The sequence below is a fragment of the Xiphophorus hellerii genome, chromosome 17 (assembly GCF_003331165.1).
Source record: "Xiphophorus hellerii strain 12219 chromosome 17, Xiphophorus_hellerii-4.1, whole genome shotgun sequence".
In the NCBI taxonomy this organism is placed as follows: Eukaryota; Metazoa; Chordata; class Actinopteri; order Cyprinodontiformes; family Poeciliidae; genus Xiphophorus; species Xiphophorus hellerii.
In genome coordinates, this window is record NC_045688.1 from 2,351,211 (window position 1) to 2,377,013 (window position 25,803).

Here is a 25,803-nt window from a genome sequence, read left to right on the forward strand (position 1 = left end):
CAGGGATTTAAATAAAGGTTAATAAAATAATAAAATCAAATTCAAAAATACTTTATTCCAAAAGGACATGAAATGTTATAACTCATATAATCTAGTATCTTCAGAGTCATTGGATGACATCATCAGTTGTTAGCTAGCACTGCTAACCAACCTCCTTTGCTTTTGCCACTGCATCTCTGCCATTAGGCGGAGATGTTGGAGTAGGGGATTATAGTCATTATTATGGATGGAAGAGATGGACCTTCTTCCTTCATCTCAACTCCTCTGGGATCTGGGGTCAAAGGTCAGGTATTATTTGGTAATTAGCTGCTCCAAGCTAGAAAAACAATACCTTGTTGCCATGGATACGCATCATAGCCATTTCAATGAACCAATGGCCCAACCAGCTCTCGTTCCTCCAGCAGTTTGATGGTGTTGGGTGTATCATGACTCTCTCTCTCACCAGATTTACTTCGTTTGTTCATTCTGATCTGAGAGTTTGCTCAAGTTTTTCCAGAAAGTTTGTTTTTCTGTGGTGTTGAAGCAGAAACTTCTCGAAAAATCAGCAATTGTAAGTGTTCACCTTCACATCCTCCTTCCAGGTCTTTATGTTCTCCAGGAGGAGTCAAGTAGCAACAATCCAGCTGAAGTGCACTTATGGTAAATATTTCCCTGTAAGAGAAAATGGCTGCTATTACAGCAGCTTTAAAGTGCAGCTCACAGTGAAGAGCGCAGCGATACGGAGCCACATTCTGCGATTCAACCACCAAACCCAGGAGAAGCACAAAGATGAGCGACTCACCAGCTTTCTGGGCTTTTTAAAGGTTTTAATTAGGCATCTATGTCGATAAATTAGTAGAGATCAAGGTCAAACGAGAAGTCTGCAGCTTCATCAATCCATCACCAATTTCAGAAAATAAAACCCATTGTTTTATAGATCCATCACACAGGGAAATGTTTCAACCTTTGTTTCAGGTAATCAGAGTTCTGGCTCACAGAATGAAAACCCAAAATTCAACATCGAAGATAATCAGAATATTATGAAAACGTTCAATATGCCACGCCCTAATCAGCTGATTAAAACACCTGTAAAGGTTTCCTGAGTGACTGTCTCAGTCTGGGTCATAAAATGAGGCTGAGAATATTCATAGAAAGTTGAGTGGAAGGAAACAGTGAAGACTTCCAGACATACATGAGCGTTCAAAACGTTTACATCTTTATTGATCTGATGTAAAGTTCTGATGGGTTTTCATTCTGAGAATCAACTGAATTAGAAAAATAAAGCCTGAAATATTTCACTCTACATGTGATAGATCTATAGTACAGAGGTTCATTTACTACAATGTTGCATTTTTTCATGAGATCCAGATTTTTGGAGCTGCCCTGCAGTTAAACGGGGAAGGTGACCTCCTGACCCCTGGACTCTGTGCTCTTCATCATTCAGGCTGCATGTTGCTGCTCGTCTTCATCAGAAGCATTCGGTTTGCTTGTTTTATCCCAGCAGGACGCCTCTCTGCCTCTGCAGCTAAACTCCAACATGCGGCGTTACGATGCAGATTCCTGCTGCAGAGTCTCACACTGCAGTTAAAGTTCAGTCAGATCTTCATTTCCTTTCACTAAGAAACTCAGATGCATTAATTAGCTTTTGCACCTCGTGGGTAATTTTCCTCAGAATAAATGGCCGCTAATTTGGAAGATTATTCCGTTGTCTCCTGGTACAACATTAATTAAAGTTCCAGGGATGGAAATCTGCTCTCTCTCAAAACCACTCGGATGAATCTGGCAGTTCGCCCTCCACCGGCTCACTGACAGTTTTTAGTCATCCTGGTTTTAATTGGTCCCTCCTTTGACCATCTTCATCTCTTGAACCGCCTTTCGATCGGGGTTTTGCTGCCAGAACTCCCATTTTAACGCTAAGTCCTGTTAGAAATACCAGTTATTTCTTCTTACATGTTTTTAAAGTTTCAGCTTAGCAGAACATTCATCCTGCCTCCCTAATAAATCAGTGAAAGTTGTTGCTCTAAATGCTGACAGAACTTTTAATTGGTAAACAGCAAAGGCTGCCGATTTTTAGAGAACTATAAGATTTAATATCAGTTAATTATCCTGGTTTATTGTTCCAGTAACTTACCGCTGTTGCTTTACAATCCCCTCTGGTTAAAACTCAATTTATGTTCCATTAAAGACGTTTAGCAGAGGAATAAAGCCACAAAATATGGAATAAAGGTTTATTTCTGAAAGTTTAATAAACAGAGTTAAAATATATTTTAGTCTGAAGATGAAACAGGTTTGGTGTTTGCGTCCATCCACCTAAAGTCAGCAGCTAGCCTCAACACCTGAAGGTTAGCGATTCTCCCTATAGGCGATGGTTTCATTGGGTTCTCAAGGTTTTTAAGATGAACTACTGGATCCTGTTAATGTGTAAACTCTTCAGAAGGTGTCCAGGAGTCTTTAACCCTCCTGTAGTTTTACAGCAACGCTCAGGAGAAGAGCAGCAGATGTAACTGGTTGGACAGAGGGGAAGTAATGGGGTTTTCCCGTCAGACCGTCAGTGCCCGTAACAGCACACACAAACTTGCAAAATTGAACGCGAGTCGATACTGCCGGACTGAACATTGGGTAAAAGCTTGTTGGGTCCAAATGAGCCCGTCTCTAAAGACAACAGAGAAAACCAAATAAGAATGTACGATTAACACAACAAGAAGTTGTGTTAATCTATTTATATTTTATCTAGAGTGGGCAGGTTTTCATCAGGAAGGCTGTGAAGTTTCTGCCAAGTCTGTGCGCATGCAGCTGTTGTTCAGAATGGAGGATTAGGTCGATAAGTTGACTCTACCGGGGCGACAGTAATTCACAAAATCTCTGATCCGATGCTGGTCCCAAAATGACTGGTTGGTGCATCTCCAGTTAAAACGATCCAAACCTGCTGACAAGTTTAAACTGGTTTCCAGTTCAGAGCCAATCTCTCTGATGGTTCCAGTTCAGAACAGGAGCGTTGTGTCCTTCAGTGAATCAAAGAGAATCTGACTGAACTCCTGATCCAGTCCCAGATCTCTGTGAAGCTGATGAATCAGCAGCAGCGCCGCAGTTTCAATGTGACGGCTCCCAATCGCAATTTGATATGTTGCTTAAAGCGATCAGTGTGTCCGGGGTGTGTGTGTGTGTGTGTGGGTGTGAGTGTGGGTGTGTGGGGGTGTGTGTGTGTGTGTGTGTGAGAGAGATAATAACACACCGCTGACTCAGCAGTTTCTTCACATCTCTGATTCTGAACAAGGTGCATTCGTTGGATTTCAGCAGAGAGTGATGTCATATCCACTTCTCCACTCTTGTTCAGATTAAGCAGAGTATCACTTCATGAATGTGTGTGTGTTTGCCAGTCAATCAGGATTATTGTTAGAACAGACGTTACCGTGGCAGCAGGATGTCACATCGTGTGTGTGGGTGTGTGTGTGTGTAACAGGCTCATCCTCCTCTCTAATAGATCCTCTCTTTATCTCGTCCCTCTCAGGCTCCCTCCATTATTCTCTCCCTCCGCCTGCCTCTCTGTTTATTATTCGTCTCTTCCTCCTCCTCCTCCTCTTCCTCACCTCTCCACAGCTCCTTTCAATTTGCTTCTCTGCATCCGTTTATCTCTCCCTCCTTCCTCATCCTTCCTTCTCATTTTCAGATTTCCTTCCCTTCTTCTTCATGCAGTCCATCATCTGAGCGTAATCCCTCCTCTTCATCACTGACTCCTCTTCTCTTCTTTCTCATCTTCATGTTTTTTTCTTCTTCACCTCTGTTGAGAATTTACTTCTTTTTTCACCTTCGCCTGGCTTCACTCGTTCCCTCCTCCTCCTCTTTCCTTTGATAATCCATCCATTTTTATTTATTTTACACATTTTCTTCCCAGTCCTCCTCATCCTTCTCTCTCTTCTTTCCACTCGTCTTTTTCTCTTCTCTTCTTCTCTGGAGCGTTTTTCTTCCACAGGTTTGTTAGAAAACAAGACGAACATGAAGAAGTTTTCAGTTCCACTTCTTTCTGTTCCTGATCCCTGCCACAGATTTTGAACAGTCAGAGACATTCATGTCAGAATGGCCTAGTTAAAGTCCAGACTTAAATCCAACTGAGAATCTCTGAGATTATGCGTCTCTGACTGATCGGACGAAGCTTGAACTAAAAATGCTCATTCTGTCATTTCATTCAGTTCAGTCAGTCAGAGCTGAAAAAACCCAAAAATGCAGGCCACACTTTTCAGATTCCACTTCAGGAAAATCAATTTAAACAGAAAATCCTGCAGCGGATCTGGAGAGAAAGCTGGAAGTGGATTTAAACTCAGATTAAATTGTGTAAAGAAGTTTGTTCTCTTCTTGTTCTTCCTCTCAGCAGAAAGGAACAAACTTTAGAGGATTTCTCCCTGAGACACCGAAGAGGAAGTTGTCGGTTTAAACAGGAAGTTGTCGGGAACAGGAATGCTGCGGCTGCAGGGGGTGGAGCCACCGCCACTTCCTGCTCTGATCCTTTCCTCTCAGGCTGGAGGATGAAGGTGAGGATGAGGATGCTGCGAGGAATTGAATTAAGTTTCATTTCATGGCCAATTTCAGGCGGGATCAATTCTGCCTAACCAAGCGCAGTTATGGACATCGTTTAGCATGTGGGAGAAATTTCTGGGAAATTAGTCTGACGATCCGGCCAGGAAGACTCCGGGACCATCGTGTTCGTCCTGCCAATGTAGCGCTGCTGCTGCTGGGCAAAAGTTTTAAACCGCTCTTCTTCCCTGGAGTTCCTCCAGTCTGGAGGAGAACACGAACTTTGACCTGTCCTAAAATCATCATCATCCTCCGTGTGCGAGGCTCAGTGTGGTTTGATACATCAAGTAATAATAATTTCACTGTTCAGGCTGACGTTAGTGAGACATTATCATTAAAGGTGACCTATTATGCTTCCTTTAACAGGTTAGGGTTGGTCTATGGCAGGGGTCGGGAACGTATGGCTCGCGAGCCAGGTGTGGCTCTTTTGATGATTGCATCTGGCTCGCAGATAAAACATAAAATATTTAATTTGGATGGATTAAAACAAGTTTTTATCCATCCATCGATTTTCCACCGCTCATGTCCTGTTCAGGCTTGCCATTGGCTGCAGGAGCAGTCCATTATTTTAATTGGATGATAATAGCCTATGTTGGCTGTTGCTGGGTAAACAAGTAAATGCCCCCTTTTGAATCAGTCTGCTGGGGCATTAGCTCAAAGCTAACCCTTCGACGAAGAAGATGGCGAAAAGAAAAAAAGACGAGGAGTATCGTACATTTCAGGACGAATGAACCGAAGAATTTGCCTTTGTGGAGAGAGCAGGTTCTGCGGTGTGTCTAATTTGCAATGACAAAATTGCGTCGATGAAACGGTCGAATGTAAAGTGGCACTTCGACACACGCCATGCTACCTTTGTGTCAAAATACCCGGCGGGAGACAGCAGAAAGAAAGCGTGCCAAGAGCTACTGAGCAGCACCATGTTTGGATCTACGTATGCATGTGAGCAGTCATTCTCACATCTTAACAACATCAAGTCCAACCTACGATCACGTTTAACGGATGAAAGCCTCAACGCTTGCATGAAGCTTAACCTTACCAAGTACCAACCAGACTACAAAGCCATCAGCAAATCCATGCAGCACCAGAAGTCGCATTAATGGTGAGTATTATAACAACATTATTTAAAAGAATCAATTCAGAGGCTTATTATACTCACATTTAGTTGAATTCAGTCTTAAAATATTATATGGCTCTCACTGAAATAAATTTTCAAATATTTTGCTTTCATGGCTCTCTGAGTCAAAAAGGTTCCCGACCCCTGGTCTATGGCCTATACAAAACATGTTCATTACATTTTTCTGAACAAAATCTTTTTTAAATAAGATTTTAGTTAAGCCGTTTTAGGGCCTCCTGTCACTTTAAATCCAATAAGCTGCTGCTGGCCACGCCCCCAACTCAACGTTTACACTCGCATGTGAAAATGGCTACTTACAGATCCACAATTATACAACTGTACATCTTTGAAAAGCAGAAGTGGAGCCTCCTGCACAACCGACAGGAATGCATCAAGTGCTTTCTGGATGGCAAGTCAATAACTAAACGCTTGTTTTTTCCAGCAGCCATTGTCCAGCAGTAAAACCAGCTGACCAAACGTGCTGGAGCTCCGCTGGGGTTGCTAGGTAACAGCACAGTGCGACTTAACTAGAAGGTTTTTGAAACGGCATATTTTCCAGATACCAAAAAACATGAACTTATTACTAAAACACAGCTGGGTGGTTTGTTTTTAGAAGAATTAGAAAACCAAGTGGAAGTACAAAGACGCTCCAAGTAGGAATTTTGTAAAGTAGGTCGCCTTTAATGCATGTTAAATCACATTTATCGTCTCTGACCATCTCTGGTTCTCCATGTTGATGTCTAAAAAATGAAAAGCCAGGAAACACTCAGGAGTTTAAAGGAGAAACTGATAGAAGTCACTAAATTCAAAACCACCTGGAGCCAGAAAACTACAAACTGAATTCAGTTATTACAACTAAAAACCAGCGATCAGCCCGAAACCTGGGAGTAGTGATGGACTCTGACCTGAACCTCCAGAGCCACATAAAGACAGTTACAAAGTCGGCCTTCTATCACCTGAAGAACATTTCCAGGATTAAAGGACTAATGTCTCAGCCAGATCTAGAGAAACTCATCCATGCCTTCATCTTCAGTCGTATTGATTATTGCAACAGCGTCTTCACAGGTCTGTCCAACAAATCAATCAAACAGCTGCAGCTGATCCAGAATGCTGCTGCTGGCGTTCTCACTAAAACCAGGAAGATAGAGCACATAACACCAGTTTTAAAGTCCCTCCACTGGCTCCCTGTAGCTCAAAGAATAGACTTTAAAATACTGTTGTTAGTTTATAAATCACTGAACGGCTTAGCACCACAATACATTAAAGATCTGCTGTTGTTGTATCAACCTTCCAGACCTCTCAGGTTCTGGTTCTGGTTCTGCTCTGCATCCCCAGAACCAAACGAGGAGAAGCAGCTTTCAGCATCTATGCACCACAAATTTGGAACAAACTTCCAGAAAACTGTAAAACAGCTGAAACACTGACTTCTTTTAAATCTAGACTAAAAACCCACCTGTTTAGGATTGTATTTGAAATGTAATCAATTACAAATTTATTGATGGAGCTTGACTTAATGCTGTGTTTTGATTATTGATTCTATATTGCATTGTGTTTCTGTGTTTGTAATGATGTAAAGCACTTTGAAATGCCTTGCTGCTGAAATGTGCTATACAAATAAAATTTGATTGATTGATTGATTAAAGTCCAGCTGATGGTTCCTGTTCAGCTACAGAGAGAAGGACTGAGCAGAACTAAACTGGTTTAACTGGACTAATTCATTCTCCCTCTATCAACTTCACAAGTATCTAAACTCAGTCTGGGGTTTAGCGGAGCTCCACATATTAAGCTAATCTCATAGTGGGTTAGCATTAGCTGCATGGCTGCATCAAGCTAATCCTCAAGCTAACACACACCTCAGTACTGTATAGTCCCAGAACACACAGGCTGCTTGCAGCAGGAAGTTCTCCAGGAAAATTAGATTTAAAAATCAATTTCTCCAACAGTATATTTGCTGTAAATCAAGTCGCTGATAACACTTAGTTTAGTTTGTCCTTGTTTTCCTGTACTTATGTAATGTTTTATTTTACTTCTAACATTTTTAATTATCTTGTTGCTGAAAATGTGCTACATAAATAAAATTGCCTTGTTTTCTATATTTTTAATAATTGCAGAGCATTGGAGCCACTCGGAACAACAATTATCTCAAAATTTAACATTTTTTCCGCAGAATTTCAACTTTTATACCAGAATTTGGGAGACTAATAGTCTGCATACTTTTTCTTTTTCGCAGTGGCACTAATCACCTTCTGTAATAAATACACAAATGATCAGTTGCAATTTATTTTTAAAAACTATACAGTATCATTTTCATATGCTGTAAATTTGACTTTAGTGTACAAACTTATTCTTATTGTGTGTTTTTACATCCCTACCTTTGTGTAAATATGAATGCAACATAAAGTTATTCACCAGATAATAAATCAGAAAATCCTTTTCCTGTTTCTGGTCAGTTACCAGAAATGTTTCGATTGTTTCAAGATGGCGGATAACTAGAAAGCAGCAGCATGGACCAGGGGAGAGTCTTCAGAACCCATTAATCAGCTTTCCTCAGATAAATTAGGATTCTGGTTTCCCATATTCTACCAGATTAACTCCAACAAATCCGTCCAACTGCTGCTCTCAGCAACGCCGTGTGTTAGAAAAATCTTTATTCTGCTGGTGTAAACACAAACCGCGCTGCTCAGAAAAGCCCGTTTGTCTTTCATACGACATTAAACCAATCAGGTTGTGCACGGAGCGGACAGTGGGCAGGTTTCCCCCCAGAAGCTGCGTTTAACTTTAACTAGCCGCTCGTTGTGTTGTGATCGAGCTGCGCTGGTGCAGCAGCTGCCACATCGATCCCAGATCGATCCCAACACACGCTGCCGGGGAACATGGGAAAAGTAAACACACACACACAGGAGGGATCTGATTGGTGCAGAGTTTTAGCTCAGTGTGTGCCAGAACGTCTGGCAGAAAGGAAATCAGACCTGATTTCATTTCTCTAACAAGCTGCTGCAAATACACTTTAAAGAACAAAACCATGGCAACCAGAACACGAACTAAGATAAAACCAGTTTCTACATGGGTTTTATATCACCTCATTATAATCTCCCTCTTTGTTCACATCAACGCCTGCAGGCAACAGAAATATGATGAAGAAAAAACACGTTAGACAGATCCTGTCATCCTGGCCTGCAGATCAGGTCAATCATCAGAACGCAGCAGAAATTAAATTCATCTGTTCAGCAGCGAAACATTTTTATATTCCTGGATGTTTTCACACCAACTGAAAAACATCAGCAGTTTAAACCGCAGCCGGTTTCCTTCATTTACTCTACGGTGTAGACTAACAGACACGACAGTCATGAAGTGAATGCTGCTGATTGCTAATGTAAAAAAATTAAATACGCCAAACTACGGTAAAATTAAAGCACAGAGACTTCTCTGGTTTCATTTTAAATCAGTCAGACAAAAACTCACCTGAATAAACTTTTTAATCCAAACAAACAGTAACAGATACTAATGAAAAGCAAAAAATGTGCTGCAGATTATTTGGCAGTTTGTAATCCAACAGAAAAAATTTTAATGACTTTATTCTAATCTTTGGATCAAAGAATATGGAGATAATTTCCTGCCAAAATGTTGCAAACAAATAAAACTGTATGGAGTTTAAACTGATCTCCAATCACATACGGAACAATCCGAAACTGCGGAAAGTTTCTGCCAAAAGTCACGTAATACCTAAAATTGAGTGAAGTATTCACTCCCCTATGAAAAAAGGGGGCGCCACTGAGACAACTGCCAATAACATCTACAGGAGAGTTTCCAAAAATTACAGTAAAATCTGGTTCTAGTTCATGTATGTGAGAGCAGAGAGGTTCATATGAAGGAGGGACACTTTGTTTGTAAAATAAGTTTTATTTGTGTGGAACATTATGGCAGGAAATTAACTCCATACAAAAACTCTATCAGATTTGTATCAAACTTTAAAAAAGACATTAAATATGTTGATGTCTTTTACATGAGTTTACAGAGCAAGAAATGTTGGAATTTTTAGTTTAAAAAGGATTTAATAAACAGAATTTATTTTTGTTTATTTACTTTTTGTATTTTTTGACATGTCAAGTCATAAGTTAGTTAACAAAAATTAAAACTTTATCTTGCACTCTAAAGACTTGAGATTCAACTTATTAACAAGTTTATAACGACCTGGTCAAGCTTCACTTAACGTCTTTTGTTGCTAATCTGTGAGGATATTTCAGGTTCTTCCAAAATAAAAGCACTTCCTGTTTGATTCATTGGTGATTATTCTTGTGAATGATTTTTTTTTTAGATTATAGAGATTCTTCTGAAACCGAAAGCTTTGTTGTGATGTAGTTTGTTTTATTAAAATGTGACAGTATGAGAACATGTTGCTCATGTTTTGTTTGGGATGTAAATATTAATAGCAGCTGATTTAATGCAGGAATAAAGATTTTTACTGCAACTTCTTTCTACTTGAACTTTTATTAGTTTTTTCTTTTTAAGTTCCATTCAGAACAAACCAATAAACTAAACTAATGGGATAAATATTGTGTTTTATAAGTTGGACCATAATTCCCTGGAGGTTTGTAACATGTTGACTGAAAGGTTCTGACTGTTGATGATAATGGTTTTAAAATGATAACCTACAGCGCTGCAGCAGCTCAGGCTGACGACGCAGCATGAAGCTGAAGTGGGAGCCATAATTTCACCTATTAGAGGAAAAAAACAAAAAAACAACCTGTGAAGACAGAACATCTTCCTCTGGAGCTTTCTCTAAGCGTTAATAACTGTCTGCTGCTGATGTTTGCTGTTATTTCTATCGGATCGGTGCCGATCGCTGTGATCACCGAGTCGAACCGGGTCAGTTCGCTGCCTGTTTGATGCCAAACCGGACCGATCACGTTACTGTAGAGACGGAAGAGTGGGGGATTAAAACGACGACGGTTAAGGTTGGACAGTCCTGCTCCGGTTCTGATCCGGTCCCGTTCCTCCTCTATGCTGAACAGAACCACATCAGCTGCTGTCTGACTGGAGCAAACAAGCAGCATCTTCTTGGCAGGTACAGAACTCCGACTCATTAGCACTAATTAACACATTGCTGAGCTAAATAAACACGGTTGGCTCCAGTGCCATAAAATCAATTTACAATGAATGTTTTCATCACTTTCAGCTCTGGAAACTAAACTTGGACAGTTGATCATTTGTGCTTTACAGCTTTCCATAAAGTTAGCAGGACACCAGTTACATCCACGATAAAAACTGAGGAAAGTATAAAAAAAACCTAAAACTTTCAAGCAAAAAAATAATCGGAGCAGAACGAAGATGAAAGCTGCAGAAGAAATCGATGCACAACCACAGAAGAAGAGATCCCAGCTCAAATTTCAGTTTAAAAAGTTTTGATTTATCTGGAGAGAAGGACTGGAGACCAAACAAACCGGCACCCTGTGGAGGAGCAGAGTGCACCGCAGTGTTCAGCCTACAGAGGGCAGCAGGTCCGTCCAACAACCAGCACCAGTTTAACCCCAGAGATCCTGCAAACCTCACTTTTATCCACATAAACAGTTTAACTGTGTTACAGTTGAAATGTCCAGCTTATAACACAAACCAATTCAATTATTCACGCGATAAGTTAGAATGAGCTTGATCATTTCAATTCCGGTTAATATTTTTTGAAGGTAAATTTTGTTTACAGACTTTATAAAACATTTTATTAATGATTATGTTTTTGGTCATTTTAAATCACTTCTTAAACTTATTTTTATTCGTTGCCATTTAATTGAGGCCTGATACTGGAACTTTTCTGTTGTGATGTTTTATTTTTATTTCATTTACTTATTATTTGTATTATTATTATTTCTCTCTATTGGTGCGGTTTTAAACCTGTTTTTAAAATTGCTATATAAATAAATTTGACATTGACATAATTGGTATTTATTCCCGTTTTATTTATCGTTTTGGTTATTTAGTTTTATTTTGGACATTTAAAATATCTTATAGTTCCAGAGTGTTTACTAAATTAAAGTATAATATTGGTCTTTGAGAGAGCAAACTTACATCGTAATTCTGCTAATTGTCTCAAAACGACGATGTTATCGTTTATCGTAATAATTTCAGAGACAATTTATCATCCAGCAAAATGTTTTATTTACAACTTAAAATGCTTTCAGCTAATACTGCACAAATAAAAAAGTTCTACAGCAACCACCACAGACGTACAGTACAGACCAAAAGTTTGGACACAACTGTGTGTCCAAACTTTTGGTCTGAACTGTATGTGTCACAATTAAGTTTAGCTTTTAAATTTAAACTGTATCTCAGGCGAATTTTGGAAAATATCGCTAAGAAGAAAATGTGAATTAGGTGTTTGGAGTGAATCAACATTGGCCACGTAAAGCGCAATATCCTCAGATGTAATAAACAATAATATTGGCTGTAATAAACAGGAAGTAGAAGTTACAAGCTAACATGAATTAGCGTGGATCAGACTTCAAGGTTTTTCAGAGTTTCGTGGCTCTGGTAAGAGTTCACTACGTCAAAATTTATTCAGGAAACAAGTTTACGTCAAATTTTTAGAACACAAACTGTTGTTCAGAAATCATAAAAAGCACCTCAAGTCAGCGTAAAAACTTTTCTGTTGAGGAACTTACTTTGAATTTTGCAATCCTTCAAAATGTACATATAGTAAAAATAAGTTGATGGAAACACGGCGAGTGAATCTCGATGTTTTCAGTCCTCAGGTTTTTGTGGTTGTACTTCAGTAAACTTCAGCACTGAGACAAACTCCAGAGTTAGCAGCTGCTTACAGGGAAGCGGCTGCCAGGCTTGTGTTGCATTGTGGGATGCGGTAGAGTAAACTAACTAAAATAAGGCTCCTGTATACTACTTCCAGCCTGACTCTCAGGTGAGGTTTAGTTTTTAGAACCTGAGCACCAAACTCATCATCTTTATCTGCAGATTACAGTCAAATATTCAGTAAATAATCTCCGTCTGCTGCTGAGTCACAGCTCAGCTACGAGCCCAGATGATTCAGTGATCTGTCTCAGGCGTTAGCTGCAGAATCACATTTTAGATCAGAAACCCAAAGCAACAGCCAATCAGGAGCCTGGAAACTGGATTCCAGCCAATTAGCTGTTTGAGTACAGAGAGCTAACACAAACACGCATCAGCTCAAAGCCGGTTTCCCATCAGTCCCTTGGGGACCAGACCTGACGTGGAAACAACACAAGGGCTTCTGGGAATTTCATAAAGAGGGAGTGAGTGTGTGTGTGTATGGTCTGACAGCTGCAACACACACATTATGGTGTGTGAGAGTTAATCAATGTCGTGGGTGTGAGGCTGTGACCTTTTCTAGTTGAACCACCTGCTGCTCTGTGTGCGTGTGCGTGTGTGTGTGTGTGTGTACCGTCTCTCCCGCTGCAGGGTGTAGGAGCTCCTGAAGAATCCCAGCAGCTCGTCCTCGATGGCGGCGTCGAAGCTGACGTTGAGCCGGTACAGCCTGCCGGGCTTCAGCTCGCGGTGCAGAACCACCACGTACATCTGATTGGCCGGGAAGGGGAAGTGGCGGTGGACGCGCATGACTCCGCCCCCCGGCCTGTTGGCGGCCCGGCCGCCGGCGCCGCTCTCTGCTGCCACGGAAACCCGGTCCACCTGAACAGAGAAGGAGGTTTGGAGTTTATCATCTGTCAAACATCCTTCATGTGTAACTTTTCTAAGTCTTCACTTAGTGAGCAAACATCTTAAAGAACAAAACTATAAAAATCATCAACGGTTTTTGTTCTGAAATAAAACGCTAAAGGAATAAAATGTTTAATTTCCTCAGATTCAAACATTTCAACCTGTGATATTTCAGATCGACTCACTGACATGCAACCTGCTGAACGCAGCACCGCAACCCGACATGAGCAACGTTTCAACCATCATGTTAATGAATAATGACATTAAAAATGGCATTTCAATGGTAAAAATGTGAAAGAACAATTCAACCAGACATGAATTCAAGAGAAACATTTCAACCTGAAACAACGTCAATCACCAATTATTGCCAGGGCAACATTTCGACAGGACAGCAAATCGAACGCAACGACATCAACCTACAGTGATGTCAAACAGAAACATTTTATCTGGAACCATTTTAAAATATTCAAGCTGTAACAATGTGAAGAGCAACATTTTAATCTGCAATGATTTCAAAAACTTCAGCTCATTGATTTGGAGGCAATATTTCAACCCATGGAGTCACAGAATCTGACTTTTCTACCCAGACAACAAATCCAGAATTGTGCTGCTTCATTAAAACACATTTTATGGAATAATGACAGCAAAAGTTGCATTTAATCCAGAATTACACTCAACTGTTTAACTGCATGTTGCATTTTGTCACGCAACAAAAATGAAACAAGACAAAATGGTGCATTTCATTACATAACACTAAACATGACACTTTGTCAGGTAACAAAAGTGAATCATGTCGCCCAACATCACTAAACATGACATTTTACACCAAAACTAAATATAAACCGTTTAATTTCATTTCACTTCATTTTAAAACTTTACTTACTGCCTGATTTGTCCCGACTGCAGCACAACAAACTAAACTTTGTTGGTTTTCAAGTTTAAAATAGTGAAAAAAAGCAACAATTTACTCCATGATTACATACAGATCATGAATGAATTACGTTTTAATTATCTATAATAAAATGAAAATAATGTGCAATGTTTTTGTTTCTTCATCATAAACAATAGATCTGTTTGGTGAGTCCCAGAACAGCGCCCTCTGTTGTTTGGATAAACTATGACAAACCGCAACATTACTTAATCTCCCAACTGTTCCTCTGACTGACGGACATGTTGCTGAATTAATTGACAGATTTCCCCAAATAGCAGAAGAAGGGAAACGTTGGGCGTTTGTGAACTGAAAGTGACCATAAGATGAAGAAACAGAAGCAGTGAAAGCGAGCAGAGAGTCACATGTGACAGCAGCGCCGCGCCGCGCTCATCACAGGCCCAGAGCATCACAGGTGCTCTCACTTGTCCCAGCTGATTAGACCGCAGCTCAGGTTCAAGCTGACTGGGGATTGGATGGTAATTAAATGAAATGTCACCAAACTCGGAGCACGCTGGAGAAAAAAAAATCATCAAAGCAAGCAGGTGCAAAGTAACTAACAAGATGGAGGAGAGAAGCGGCTCTCCCACTCAGTCCTGAGCGGTTTAATCAGCGGCTGAGTGAACCGGGCTCCGTGGGTCAGCTCTGTGGGCGGAGCAGGACCCGACACTTCACACAAAAAAACATCTGAACTCTGATTCTTTTCAAGGGTGAGATGATGCAACAAGAACAAGGAGCTGCTTTCTGAAATTAATCAGCTGCTGAGTTTAAAGTGTTTTCCTGACTGGAGCAGAATCAGTCCCTCACTGAAGCGTTTTCTGCCTTCATCAGCTCCTCTTCCTCTTCAGCCACTTACCGAAACTAGCTAACAGTGGAAGGAGCTGCCGTCAGATTAAAAAAACCCAAGAAGTATTGATTTAAACATATCGATTTACATATTATTGATTCTCATTTACTTCTAATCAGAATCGATTGAAATTGTTTCCAAAATCGATGTTAAAAAGTAAAAAAATCTGATGTCCGTCGGCGACCATTTTGAAACTACGCCGAACGTCATGACGTCGTCACGCAGACGACGTCACGCAGACGCTACCGGAGCGTACGCATGCGTGGAAATGTACATATTTTTGTACAGTTTTGGTTTAATTACTGCTCTAAAGGTTATTAACAAAAAGAAGCAGCACACATTTAATGATAAATCAATTACTACTTACTACTACTATAACCGATTACTAAATTAGTTTGGTTATTTCAATAATAGACTCATTACAATTAATCCGGTTCACCATTTCAGCCCTTTAAGGTACTAAAAGACGCACGCCACACTTTTCAGAGTCATATTTCTGAAATTAAAGGAATGTTCTTCCTGATTCTGCTCCACTTTGAATTCGATCCTTTCTTGCATTTCCTCCTGAAATCCGTGGCTGGTTCAGACGGGCCCGGCAGCGCAGCTCTGAACGTAAACAGAGAACAAAGCCGAGCCTGGTTTTACTCGCTGCATACTCTCCGTCTGACCTTCTTACCAAAATACTCCTGCACTGCTAATATTTACTTAAGACTGGCCCAGTTACGGCGCTCCCTGGAGCCCAAACACAACATAAAACGACGCAGATGTGGTTCTGAAAGCCGGCAGAAGGAAGGATCAAACATCAACCACTTATCAGCCAGTAATGAAGCCCGCATTAACTAACTGGTGTTACTGGGACGGGCTCTTCCCAACCTCTGGGTCCAATTAGAGGCAGAGTGCTGCTTGGTCCCGCAGCGCGGTGCGTTCAGGAATGGGTCGATGAGGACAGAGGCTCTGCTGACACGGAGAGGAAACGTTGGGATTAAACGGATTTGTTTCAGGCTTTTCTGCTGAGTCCACAGCTCCGAGGCGCCTTCAAACGCCTCAAATTGCTTTTTAATTTGGCCGGACTCTTGGAGACGCTCCTCGCTGGAAACACGGACACGTTTCTGGACACAACTCTTTATTATCCTGGCTGTAAAAACCTGGAGCTGCCGCTAAAGAGCCGCTGAGGACGGCTTGGTGTGATTCAGTCAGGATGGGAGACCCCCTGGGGAGCCAGGTGCCTCAAAAATATTCAATAAGTTACAAACAGAAAACACTATGATTTAAAGCCAGTCAGTCCTTTTAATCAGGCAGACTTAAACACTTTTGACAGATTTTTATTTTAATTTCATTTTGGTCCTCGTCCCTGCATGTTGACCTATTGGAACAACTTGAAAGTGAAGGACACAGGAAGGGTCACTGCAAAACAAATCTGACTTTTTTCTCAAAATTCTTTGTTTTTCCCCATCAAGGTTTAGAATTTAGTCCCAGAATTCTGAGATTCAAGACTGAATTTGGAGGAAAAAAAACCTGAGAAGAAGTCAGAATTTTGAGAAATAAAGTCAAAATTCGGAGAAAACAATTCTGAAAAAAGTCAGAATTTTATTTTTTTGCTGTGGCCCTAATTTCCTTACAAAGAGGACAAAAGAATAAATATCAGCCTTAAATAACCTGACTATCTGCAGATGCATCACTATTTTTTTATTCCATTTCTTTTGGGAGCAATAGTATTTTTTTATTTGAACACTCCTTTTGTCCAAAAAGAGGAGGAAAGAAATCCAGATTTATCCATAATCAATGAGTTTTTCTGCATGATACAATAACAGAAACAGAGGAGCAACAGTCCAGGACATGAACACTGATGAATCAGCTCGTTGTGTTTTATCTCACAGCTAAAGTAAAGATCCTCTCCAGATTCTATGAGTTCAGAAACTTTGAAAATGATCAGATACAATTTAGTTCCACATATGGAAGATTCAAAGAACTGAATCGGGCCGTTCAGACTGTCATGAAAAAACAAAGTTGGGGGGAACTTGAAACTGATGTTACCCAGCAGTTTGTTGCTATGCAACCAAAGAACGAGTGAGTTAATTGATTCCACCAACCTTGCTTAGCTAGGGTTGAGCAGCTTGAACCTTCTCTCTGCCTACATCTCCCAGAATGCTGTGTGGTTTTGGATTGGAATTCAATAAATATATTTTGAATATTCTATTAGGCATATTAATCATTGATATTGATGAAATGTCCACCTATATTGTTTCTGATTTGTTGTCCAGCCCTATGTCGCCTGTTATGAACGTAGCCTAAGCTAACAGATTTGCTAACAGATCCCAGAAATGTAGCCGGTTGATGGGATTCAGACTAAACTGCTGAAGAAAAGAAAAAAAAGAATCTGACAGAAAATATGAATTGGGTTTCTCTATTTGGATGTCACTTGGTGTACATTCAGCCAGAGGTATTATGGGATGGCTTGGATCAAAGTTGATTCGTGGCCCAAGTTCAACTGAGTATCTATGAAAACATCAATCAACCGAGAGCAGAAGAAGAAGAAAAGCAGCGCTGGCTGTCAGATTGTCGTGCTCCAGCAGCCTTTGGTTTCAGACTCCTGTCACTGAAAACTCTCCATCCTAAATAGATTTGGTTTGCGATCGCAGGAGAGCGTACGCTGACATTCCTGTCGGCCTCCGTTTGAATAATCATAAATCTGACGGCTCCGTCTGACCCGGTAATGAACCGCGGCCCGGCTATAATGGAAAAACCATAAAAACGCTGCTTTAGGAATCAGCCAAGGTTAGAGCGGTGAAGTCGCTTCCCAGCAGCCTCTCTGCACTCTCACCGTCCTGTCAGATCAGCTGACCAATCAATACGCACGTTAAGACGGGCCGGGTGTTAAAATGCCAACGCCGGATCCGTGATTTAAAGGGCCGGAGCGTCCCAGCGTCCCAGCCGGAGGACGGCAGGACGCGACCGGAGGAAGCAGAAATTAGAGCGGAAAGAGGCGCCGCTTGTTCATTATCATTGACATGAGCTGAACCGCCGGCTGCCTGCAGGGCTTTCCTTTCATTTTAAAAAGGTCAGCAGAATCTTCTCCGCTTTTTTTTCCTGGAATCGCTCGAAAATCCAAAGATCTCAACATTTTTCTCCTCCTCCCCCACCAGCTGCTGCTATATTTACACAGTTTTTTTGGGGGGGGTTGCTTTCTGGGTTTATACATGGCGGCCATTTACCTTTTCAGACTCCATTAAGTGTGAGGACACCTTAGGAGGGCTGCCTGATGCCCAGCAACAGCCATTAATTCACCTGCAGCCGGACACAAACACCAGGCAGGCCGCAGGGCTCCTAATTGGCCCTGGCCCAAATTAGACACATTTATCCATCTCTCACATTAGCCCAGATGAACGCTGTGAAAAATCACGTTGCCGCCGCGTTTCTCCCAGGCGCTCTCCTGCCATCCCACTTCGGGCTGAAGCAGCAACTTTGGCAGCTAATTAGCCTCGTTAGAGGAATCCGGGAGGCCGAAAGTGGGAATAGGGTTTCTTTGTTTGGGGTTTTCTTCCAGACGCAGAGCAGACATCTGGCTGAAAACACACTCTTGTTTGGAAAAGCATCTTAAGGAAATGCTTATGAAGGCTTCAGCTGCTGTTTTAGCTCAGCTTCATTTAAAATGCATCAATACACACTCAGAAGTTGCAGCATTTTATGATGTAAATCTGTAACTAAAGTAAGGTTTAAGTTTGGCTTTAACTGACAAATACCAGAGTTTTGTTCACGTTTGGTTGATTCAGGTCACCGATGATGACGATCCATCTTTGCAAGTCCTTCCTGGTGGTCCAAATGGGTCAGCACAATGTCCTCATATTGCCACAAGAATCCAACTTCATTAGACCTTGCTAGTAGTAGTAGCTATGGGGACAATGTAATCATTCAAGAGAATCTATTGTGCTTTCTTTTAAAACAAACTAAAATAGCTCAAATCTTTACCTATTTTGCTCAAAATGGTTCTCAGATCATGAGGTTTTAATCTGCTCAGTTCTGCTTATTCTGCTCTCCTTTCAGAATGAAACCTTTTAGGGTTCTGTCACTTTTATGTAAATAAGCTCTTGCTGGCCACACCCCCTACCTAAATGTTTACTAATGCTTTATACACATGAAAATGGATGCAGAAAGCGATTTCTGGGTAGCACTTTGAGCTGCTTTTAGTATGAAGGGTGCTTTATGAATAAAATTGATTGATTGATTGATTGATTGATTGATTGATAGTAACTCAGCAACTCTTGTTTTTTTTTTCTTCCAGCAGCCATTGTGCGTTTGTAAAACCAGCTGACCAAATGTTTTCGTCTTCGAAGGCATAGTCCACATGTAACCAGATATCTGAGAAAAACAAAAACATTTTTATACGTTTTAGACTTTCATTCACATGAAAACTCAGTTTTATGTCTCTAAAAATGGGTCTTTATGAAAATTCAACAAAGTGGAGATTTGAGAAAGAGTTTCGGGGTCTTGCCCCAATATATCCCCTTACTTCTTTTGACACAACTCACAGTGGACATTGATTTGTGTCTTATAAACTTTATATTCCAAAACAATACTCTAAAGTAGTTCAGACTATATTAATAAACCTCCTGGCGACATGTTTTATTCCTAACAGGAAGTTGTGGTTGCCTTGAAAGATTCTGATTGGCTGAGGTTTTGGCATTGCACTACAGTGCCCCCTATAGGTTTGGCATGTTAAAAACAATTGAGTGGCATATTTGTGTGGGTTTTCTGAAAACTATCCCATTGTTTTAGAAATACTCTTCTATGTTAGGACAAAGTCTAATAACGATGTGGGCGGAGCTATGCTTGGGTTGCTAGGTAACAACGCAGTGTAACAAGTTTCTAGATTCAGGCTGTTTTCTACATGACAAACCTGAAGTACAAGCAGCTTTTTCTGACATCATATCCAACTTTTAGGTAAGTAGCAGAAACAACAGCATAGATGTGGATTTGGTCAGGACATAATTAAACAGAGATAAATGAGGTGGCAAGAGACCAAGTGATGATATAATTGATGTGCTGTTGAATGAAGTAAAATATGATAAATGAAGAAGAACAAGTTTATGTTTGAGATGTGAACTTCAACATGATTTGGTAGTGAACCATAAACACCAAATCCTTCTTTTTTAACCTGAATGAACTGAACTTAATGTTGGCCCCATTATAACCATAACAAGAATCAGTTCTGACTGGAAGGGCTTTTACAGAATGAGGTCACTGGTCTGGTCCAGAAATGTGACCAACATGATTTCCACTGAATATTTCACAGAAGAGGTGATCACTTCGATGGAACGACTCATTCAGGCGATTATAGAAAGATAAATAAAGAGTTAAAATATGGGTTTTTTTCACTGAAAATGTTGAATTATATCTCAATACAGTCAATAAAATACGGCTAAAGTGTCAAGAAATGGTGGCAGCCAAAAGCAAAACTTTCTCAACATGGATGAAAAATTCAAAATTAGCTCCAAATACAGAGGTATAAAATACATAAAGGAGGTTTGTTGTGAGTGATAATTTACAGTTTTGTTTGAATTTCTGAGTCAAATTTTAAACTCGCCATGTAATGGAAGTGTCTCTCCAGCCTCTGGATGCTGTTTGCTTTGGAAAATAAATACAGTTCTGAATCAATTCATGCCGTCATAAATGCTGCAACCTGCTGCTGTAAACGGGAGCGTAGGAGACGGATGAACAAATCCAATGAATATTTATTCTGCCGGGGAGTTCAGCATCAAAAATGGAAAACGTAAAAGCTATTTCTGAGTATAAAAAGTATAAAGATTTCATAAACAAATGTACAATTAGAATTTCAAGATTAATCTGCGGCCACGAAAGATTGCCTGTATGATGTGGAGTTTATTACAAGACAATTCAACTATTAGGATTCAAGACAAGTTACCAAAGTTGTAACGGCTCCAAATTTTACTCAGTAAAGTCAGGATTTATTGGACCACTGTGGTTCTCAGATCGATTTAAGTTTACAATCTCTGTGCAATAAAAGTCACATCTGGACATTTGAGGTGTTGGCCCTTTGCATGTGACGTCACGCTCTTCAGAAAGCGCCCCACTCCGCCATGACGGACGTCAAAACAAGCTAGATGCTAGCTAAAAAGCTAGTCAAAAACAGACAGTAGGTAGGCTAATATATTTGGTGTGTTTCACTGTAAAAATGGTCTAAAGTTACTCCACGGTCTCCAGCACAACCCAGGTAGGTCAGTTTCTAAGCTATTTCCAAATTTTCTAAAACCTGCCGTCTCTGAGCGACATACATGTTGCCAAAAACAACCTGGGAAAAAAATCAGTCACTCTGTTCAATGTAAGCCAAACTTTTTATGGTAAACCTTTTAGAAAGGAGCCGTCAATCTTAAGCACTGGTATTTTTGGACCAAGCATGATAAGATTAACATTTATACTTCTTTTGTAGGACTAGTAACATGAAATCAAATGTTGCATTTGATTTCGTTACTCATCATGTATGATGATTAGAAACCATCATACATGGTTTCTAATCTACCATGTATGAAGAAAACTTGTCAGCATCTAGACTTTTGGATGCTTTTAAGTTTGCGCCAGACGTAAAGGAAACGGCATTTATTAATCAGTGGTATAAATCATGCGGCATAAATTAAGACAAATTAATTTATGCCGGGAGAAGTTATGAATAAGTTTCCAATCTAGTTATTTCCAACTTTTGTAAAAACAAATTAGCTTAACTGCAACAAGTTGAAGCCAAGGCTAAAGTGGGAAAAATAATCAGGCGCTGCGTTCAATACTCTCGTTCGCCATGGCGCCTCAATGTGATTTGGTGATAGTTGCAAAGGGTCAATAAAACCACATTTTTAAGCTTAAAAAACTGAATGTAAGGTTCTAGCACAGACTCCATCAGGTTAAGTGTGCGCTGGAACAATTGGTCGCCTTAAATCTACCTGGATGGGGTTTGAGGTAGCTCCAGATGTTTTCAGGAGTTTACTCTGCACCACAAGTTCTCCCATAAGCTGAGTTGTTGCAGACACACAAAGTTTCCTCTAACCTTCCTTGAGATTAGAGGAAACTCATGCCAACGTACCTCGAGGCGGTCGGCGTGCAGCACGATGAACCTGGTGGCGTTGACGCACTCCAGCTCGATGCTGACCTCTCCAGAGAAGGTGAAGTTGTCCATGTAGACGGCGAGCCGCAGGTCGTAGTGCCGCGGCCTCACTGACCCCGGAAGCCGAGAGTTTTTCCATGGCTGGACCACCTCTTCATCTCCTCTGTCTCCCATCCTCTCCCCTCTGCTCCCGTTGAGTCTTCCCGACCCTCCGGACCCTCTGGAACCCGTCTCCCCTCTGCCTCCACCGCGATCCCGTCCACCGCAATCATCGAAGCGAACACTGAGCGCCACGGCCACCGCCGTAACGATGATGAGGGTGATGATGGACAGGGCGAAGCCCAGAACCAGACGCTTGTGCACCGTGATGTGGCGCTCTGTGGTTCGAGGCCGGACCACCACCGACTCCGCCCATTGGTCGGAGAGGCCACGGCCGTTCCGCATGGCGCCGGGGCTGCTGTCGTTGAGTCCCATTGAGCATTAAACGTTCCTATGGAAACCAGTACGGAAAAGCATTCATCTACGCTCCAATCAGACTGGTTCCAGATGATTTGATAGGTGATTGAGCTGCTTGCTTGTTGGTATGACCTCTGACCTAACTGTCGGACGGTGATAAACGTCCTTCAGTACTGACCCCTTCTTTCATTTCAGCCAACAAACCTGACAAGCCAGGATGGATGAGATGGTCGTGTGCGTTTTGGTTTTGCGGCGAGAAGAAAATCAATGCCTCATGGCTCGATTTCTCCTGTGCAGGACACTGAGAGGGTGAAAGACGATGAGGAGGAGGACGAGGAGGAGGTATGCTGTTGAGGATGTGGATATCCAGCGAGAACACCATCCATAGAGTCTCACAGGAAACCAGCTGCCGAAGCTAAATTAGAAACCTCCACCGGAAAAATACTCAGTTTTCCTGACTTTTAGTTTAGCAGAAGTTGCATCAAAACAACAGAAAGGATAAAAGAGTTCAGCTGAGTTTTACACGTCCAACAAGAGAGATCATCAACCAAAGCTTCCCTAAACGCAGGAGACCTGAAGCTTCGGCTTATTGTCCGCAGGTGACTGTAAAGTTAATTTGCTCAGAGTTAAAGCTCCTCCAGACCTGCAGTAAAGCATAAATAAAGCCCATTCGGACCCTCTTGGGTTTAAAACGATGACACAGCTGGAGATTAAAACGCCTTCCTGAACATTAAGGTCAGCATGGAGCTTTTGAGTCAGGACTTTTAAATTAGATCAAAATCTAATTTACTAACAGAGTTTGCGTCATAAATTCATTCTAATAGAGACAAAAGCTATTGTTTGCAGGATTTGCTCAATTACTTCAGGATTTAAGTTACATTTCTAGCGCAAGTTTATTGGAAAAATGTTAAAACTACCCAGATGAGTAGTTTAAGCTTTGTCTGCCCTTATTAGAAATAATCAGAGCATTTAGTGCTAATATGTGGCGCTTAATAACCCTCACTGCAGGCTCTGGCTCACAGTTTCTTCTCTGGAGAGGTTTAAGTGGATAATTTACAGCCAGCATGTGGGTTTATTTCACAGAGGAGGAGACCGTTCACTCCTCCCGCCTCGTGTGGCAGATGGATTGAAATGGGATTAGAATCGATTGATAATCAGGATTAAAACTAACAGAAATGGTCTTAGAACTGATTGATAAGTGGGATTAAAACCCACTGATGAATAGGATTAAAACCGACTGATAACCAGAATTGAAAGGGTTGGATAGCAGCGGTTGATGTTGATTAAAATGGGATTAGAACTGAAGTTAAGAGACTTGAAACGTATCGATAACTGGAATTGACATTTATTAAAATTGGATTAGGGTTTATTGATAGCAGATTAAATTTTAGTAGGTATTTATTGATAAAAACTGATTCAACTGTTTGGTTGTGGGTTTAAATCCAGAAACAGGATTTATATTTAGGATTATAAGACAATTTGAGCTAAGAATAAAGGTGAAAATTTGGAAAATTTATCCCGCAGCTATTTTGAGGTTGATTAGATCGTTACTGAGCAATAGAATAGACTAACCTGCTCAATAAAAATTAGCTAATTTTAAAGAAATAATAAAATCCTCGGAGAACTTCTCCCGTTTTCCCGCCGTTGGGTTCGTTCGGAAGCGTTCGGTAATCTTCGGTCCCTCCGGGGCGGCAGACCTGTCCAGTCCCGGGAACATTCCCTCCCTGACACCTGCTGTGCTGCCTGCGGTTCGCCCCCTCCTCAGTCCCCGGGGGGAAGCGGAGGCCAGACGCCGGTCACCGAGGAGCCGTCCCGGGATCCGTTGGACCCGGCACAGCTCGGTGAAAGTCGTTCGGGAAAGCCGCCGGACCGGACTCGCGTCTGAAAATCCGTTATTGATCCGTTAAGATCACCGTAAATCCTCCAGGGAACAGTCACCAACCCGCCGAACCGTTAAAACACCGGAACATAATTAAGAACAAAGTATTTATCTATCCGTCACAGCACCGGACATCAGGTTCTGGGTGATGAACAAAAAAAAAGCAGACCCGGAATCCAGAACGAATCCATCCAGAACCACGGCGGGTGGGTTTCCCGGTGAATCCAGAGACACCGCGTCCGTGTCAGCGGGGTGGGGGAAGGATACGGTCCGAGTTCCCCTCCGGTGCTCCGGTAATAAACCGGATCCTCCTCAACTTTTTAAGCCCACAGAGAGCGGCTGCTCCGCCCTCGCTGCCTCCCTCTCTCTCCGCTCCGCTCCCGGTGCTGATGATGATGATGGTGATGGCGGAGCTGACAGTAATGACGGTGATGATGAAGCGGCTCCTGATCAGCACCCCTCCATCCCGCCAGGAGGAGGAGGAGGAGGAGAAAGAGGAGGAAGAGTTGTCACTGCTCCTGTTCAGCCGTTAGTGAGTGAGTGAGTGAGTGAGTGAGCGAGTGAGTGAGTGAGTGAGCGAGTGAGTGAGCTCGCGCTGTGCCTTTACTGCGAGCTGCTGTTCCATCCGAGAGGCACGCGCTGACAGAGAGAGGAAGAGGGGGGGTGATGCAGAGCTGCACCCACCAAACCCCGCTTAGGTGTTCCTCTGATGAAGACAACTGAAGTCTTCACGCTCACGTGCGCAAATGAAAAGGTACGTCACGGATGGCGGAAGGGGATGTACTTTACTTGGGGACATAACGTCCACAAAATGTAAGTTTTTGTTTTCTTTTTATGTGGTGTTCTGTTGAGCAGTCACCCATTTACAGAAATGTTTTCATTCACAAAGTGGTTCAAGATGCTGTTTTTCCTCCCCCAGTCCTGTAAGTGGCGCTAAGCGTGGAGTACAGGGCATAAAGTCTCCACAGAGTTCAGCGGTAAACACAAGAGAACAAGAACAGTGAACAACAAAGTCGAGCTTCTTCTTGGATTATAAAACTAATGAACCAGAAGACGAACACGTAATTGTTGCTGCTAAGTATTACATTTTCATACTGGTAACAATTTCAGGAACCAGGGCAAAAACGGTTGAAATGATTTTAACTAAAAGAAACATTCCTGTGTGGACAGAGTGTGTTTTGACACCTGATAGTTCACTTGGTGGACCAGAGCCGTACATTAAACCGCACCAGAGTTCACTTCC

General features: G+C 41.5%; 1 protein-coding gene across 1 annotated transcript in view; it reads right to left on the reverse strand.

Annotated features, from left to right (window-relative positions):
* LOC116736546 (thyrotropin-releasing hormone-degrading ectoenzyme) overlaps nt 1-25,298 on the reverse strand; it is a 153,888-nt gene extending 128,590 nt beyond the window's left edge. The window contains exons 1-2 of the mRNA XM_032589039.1: nt 22,205-25,298; nt 13,071-13,315 (exon numbers count right to left, since the gene is read on the reverse strand). Coding sequence (XP_032444930.1) covers nt 13,071-13,315; nt 22,205-22,699 — 740 coding nt within the window. The 5' untranslated portion in view covers nt 22,700-25,298. The remainder of the gene's footprint in view (nt 1-13,070; nt 13,316-22,204) is intronic.
* Nucleotides 25,299-25,803: the final 505 nt, after the last annotated feature.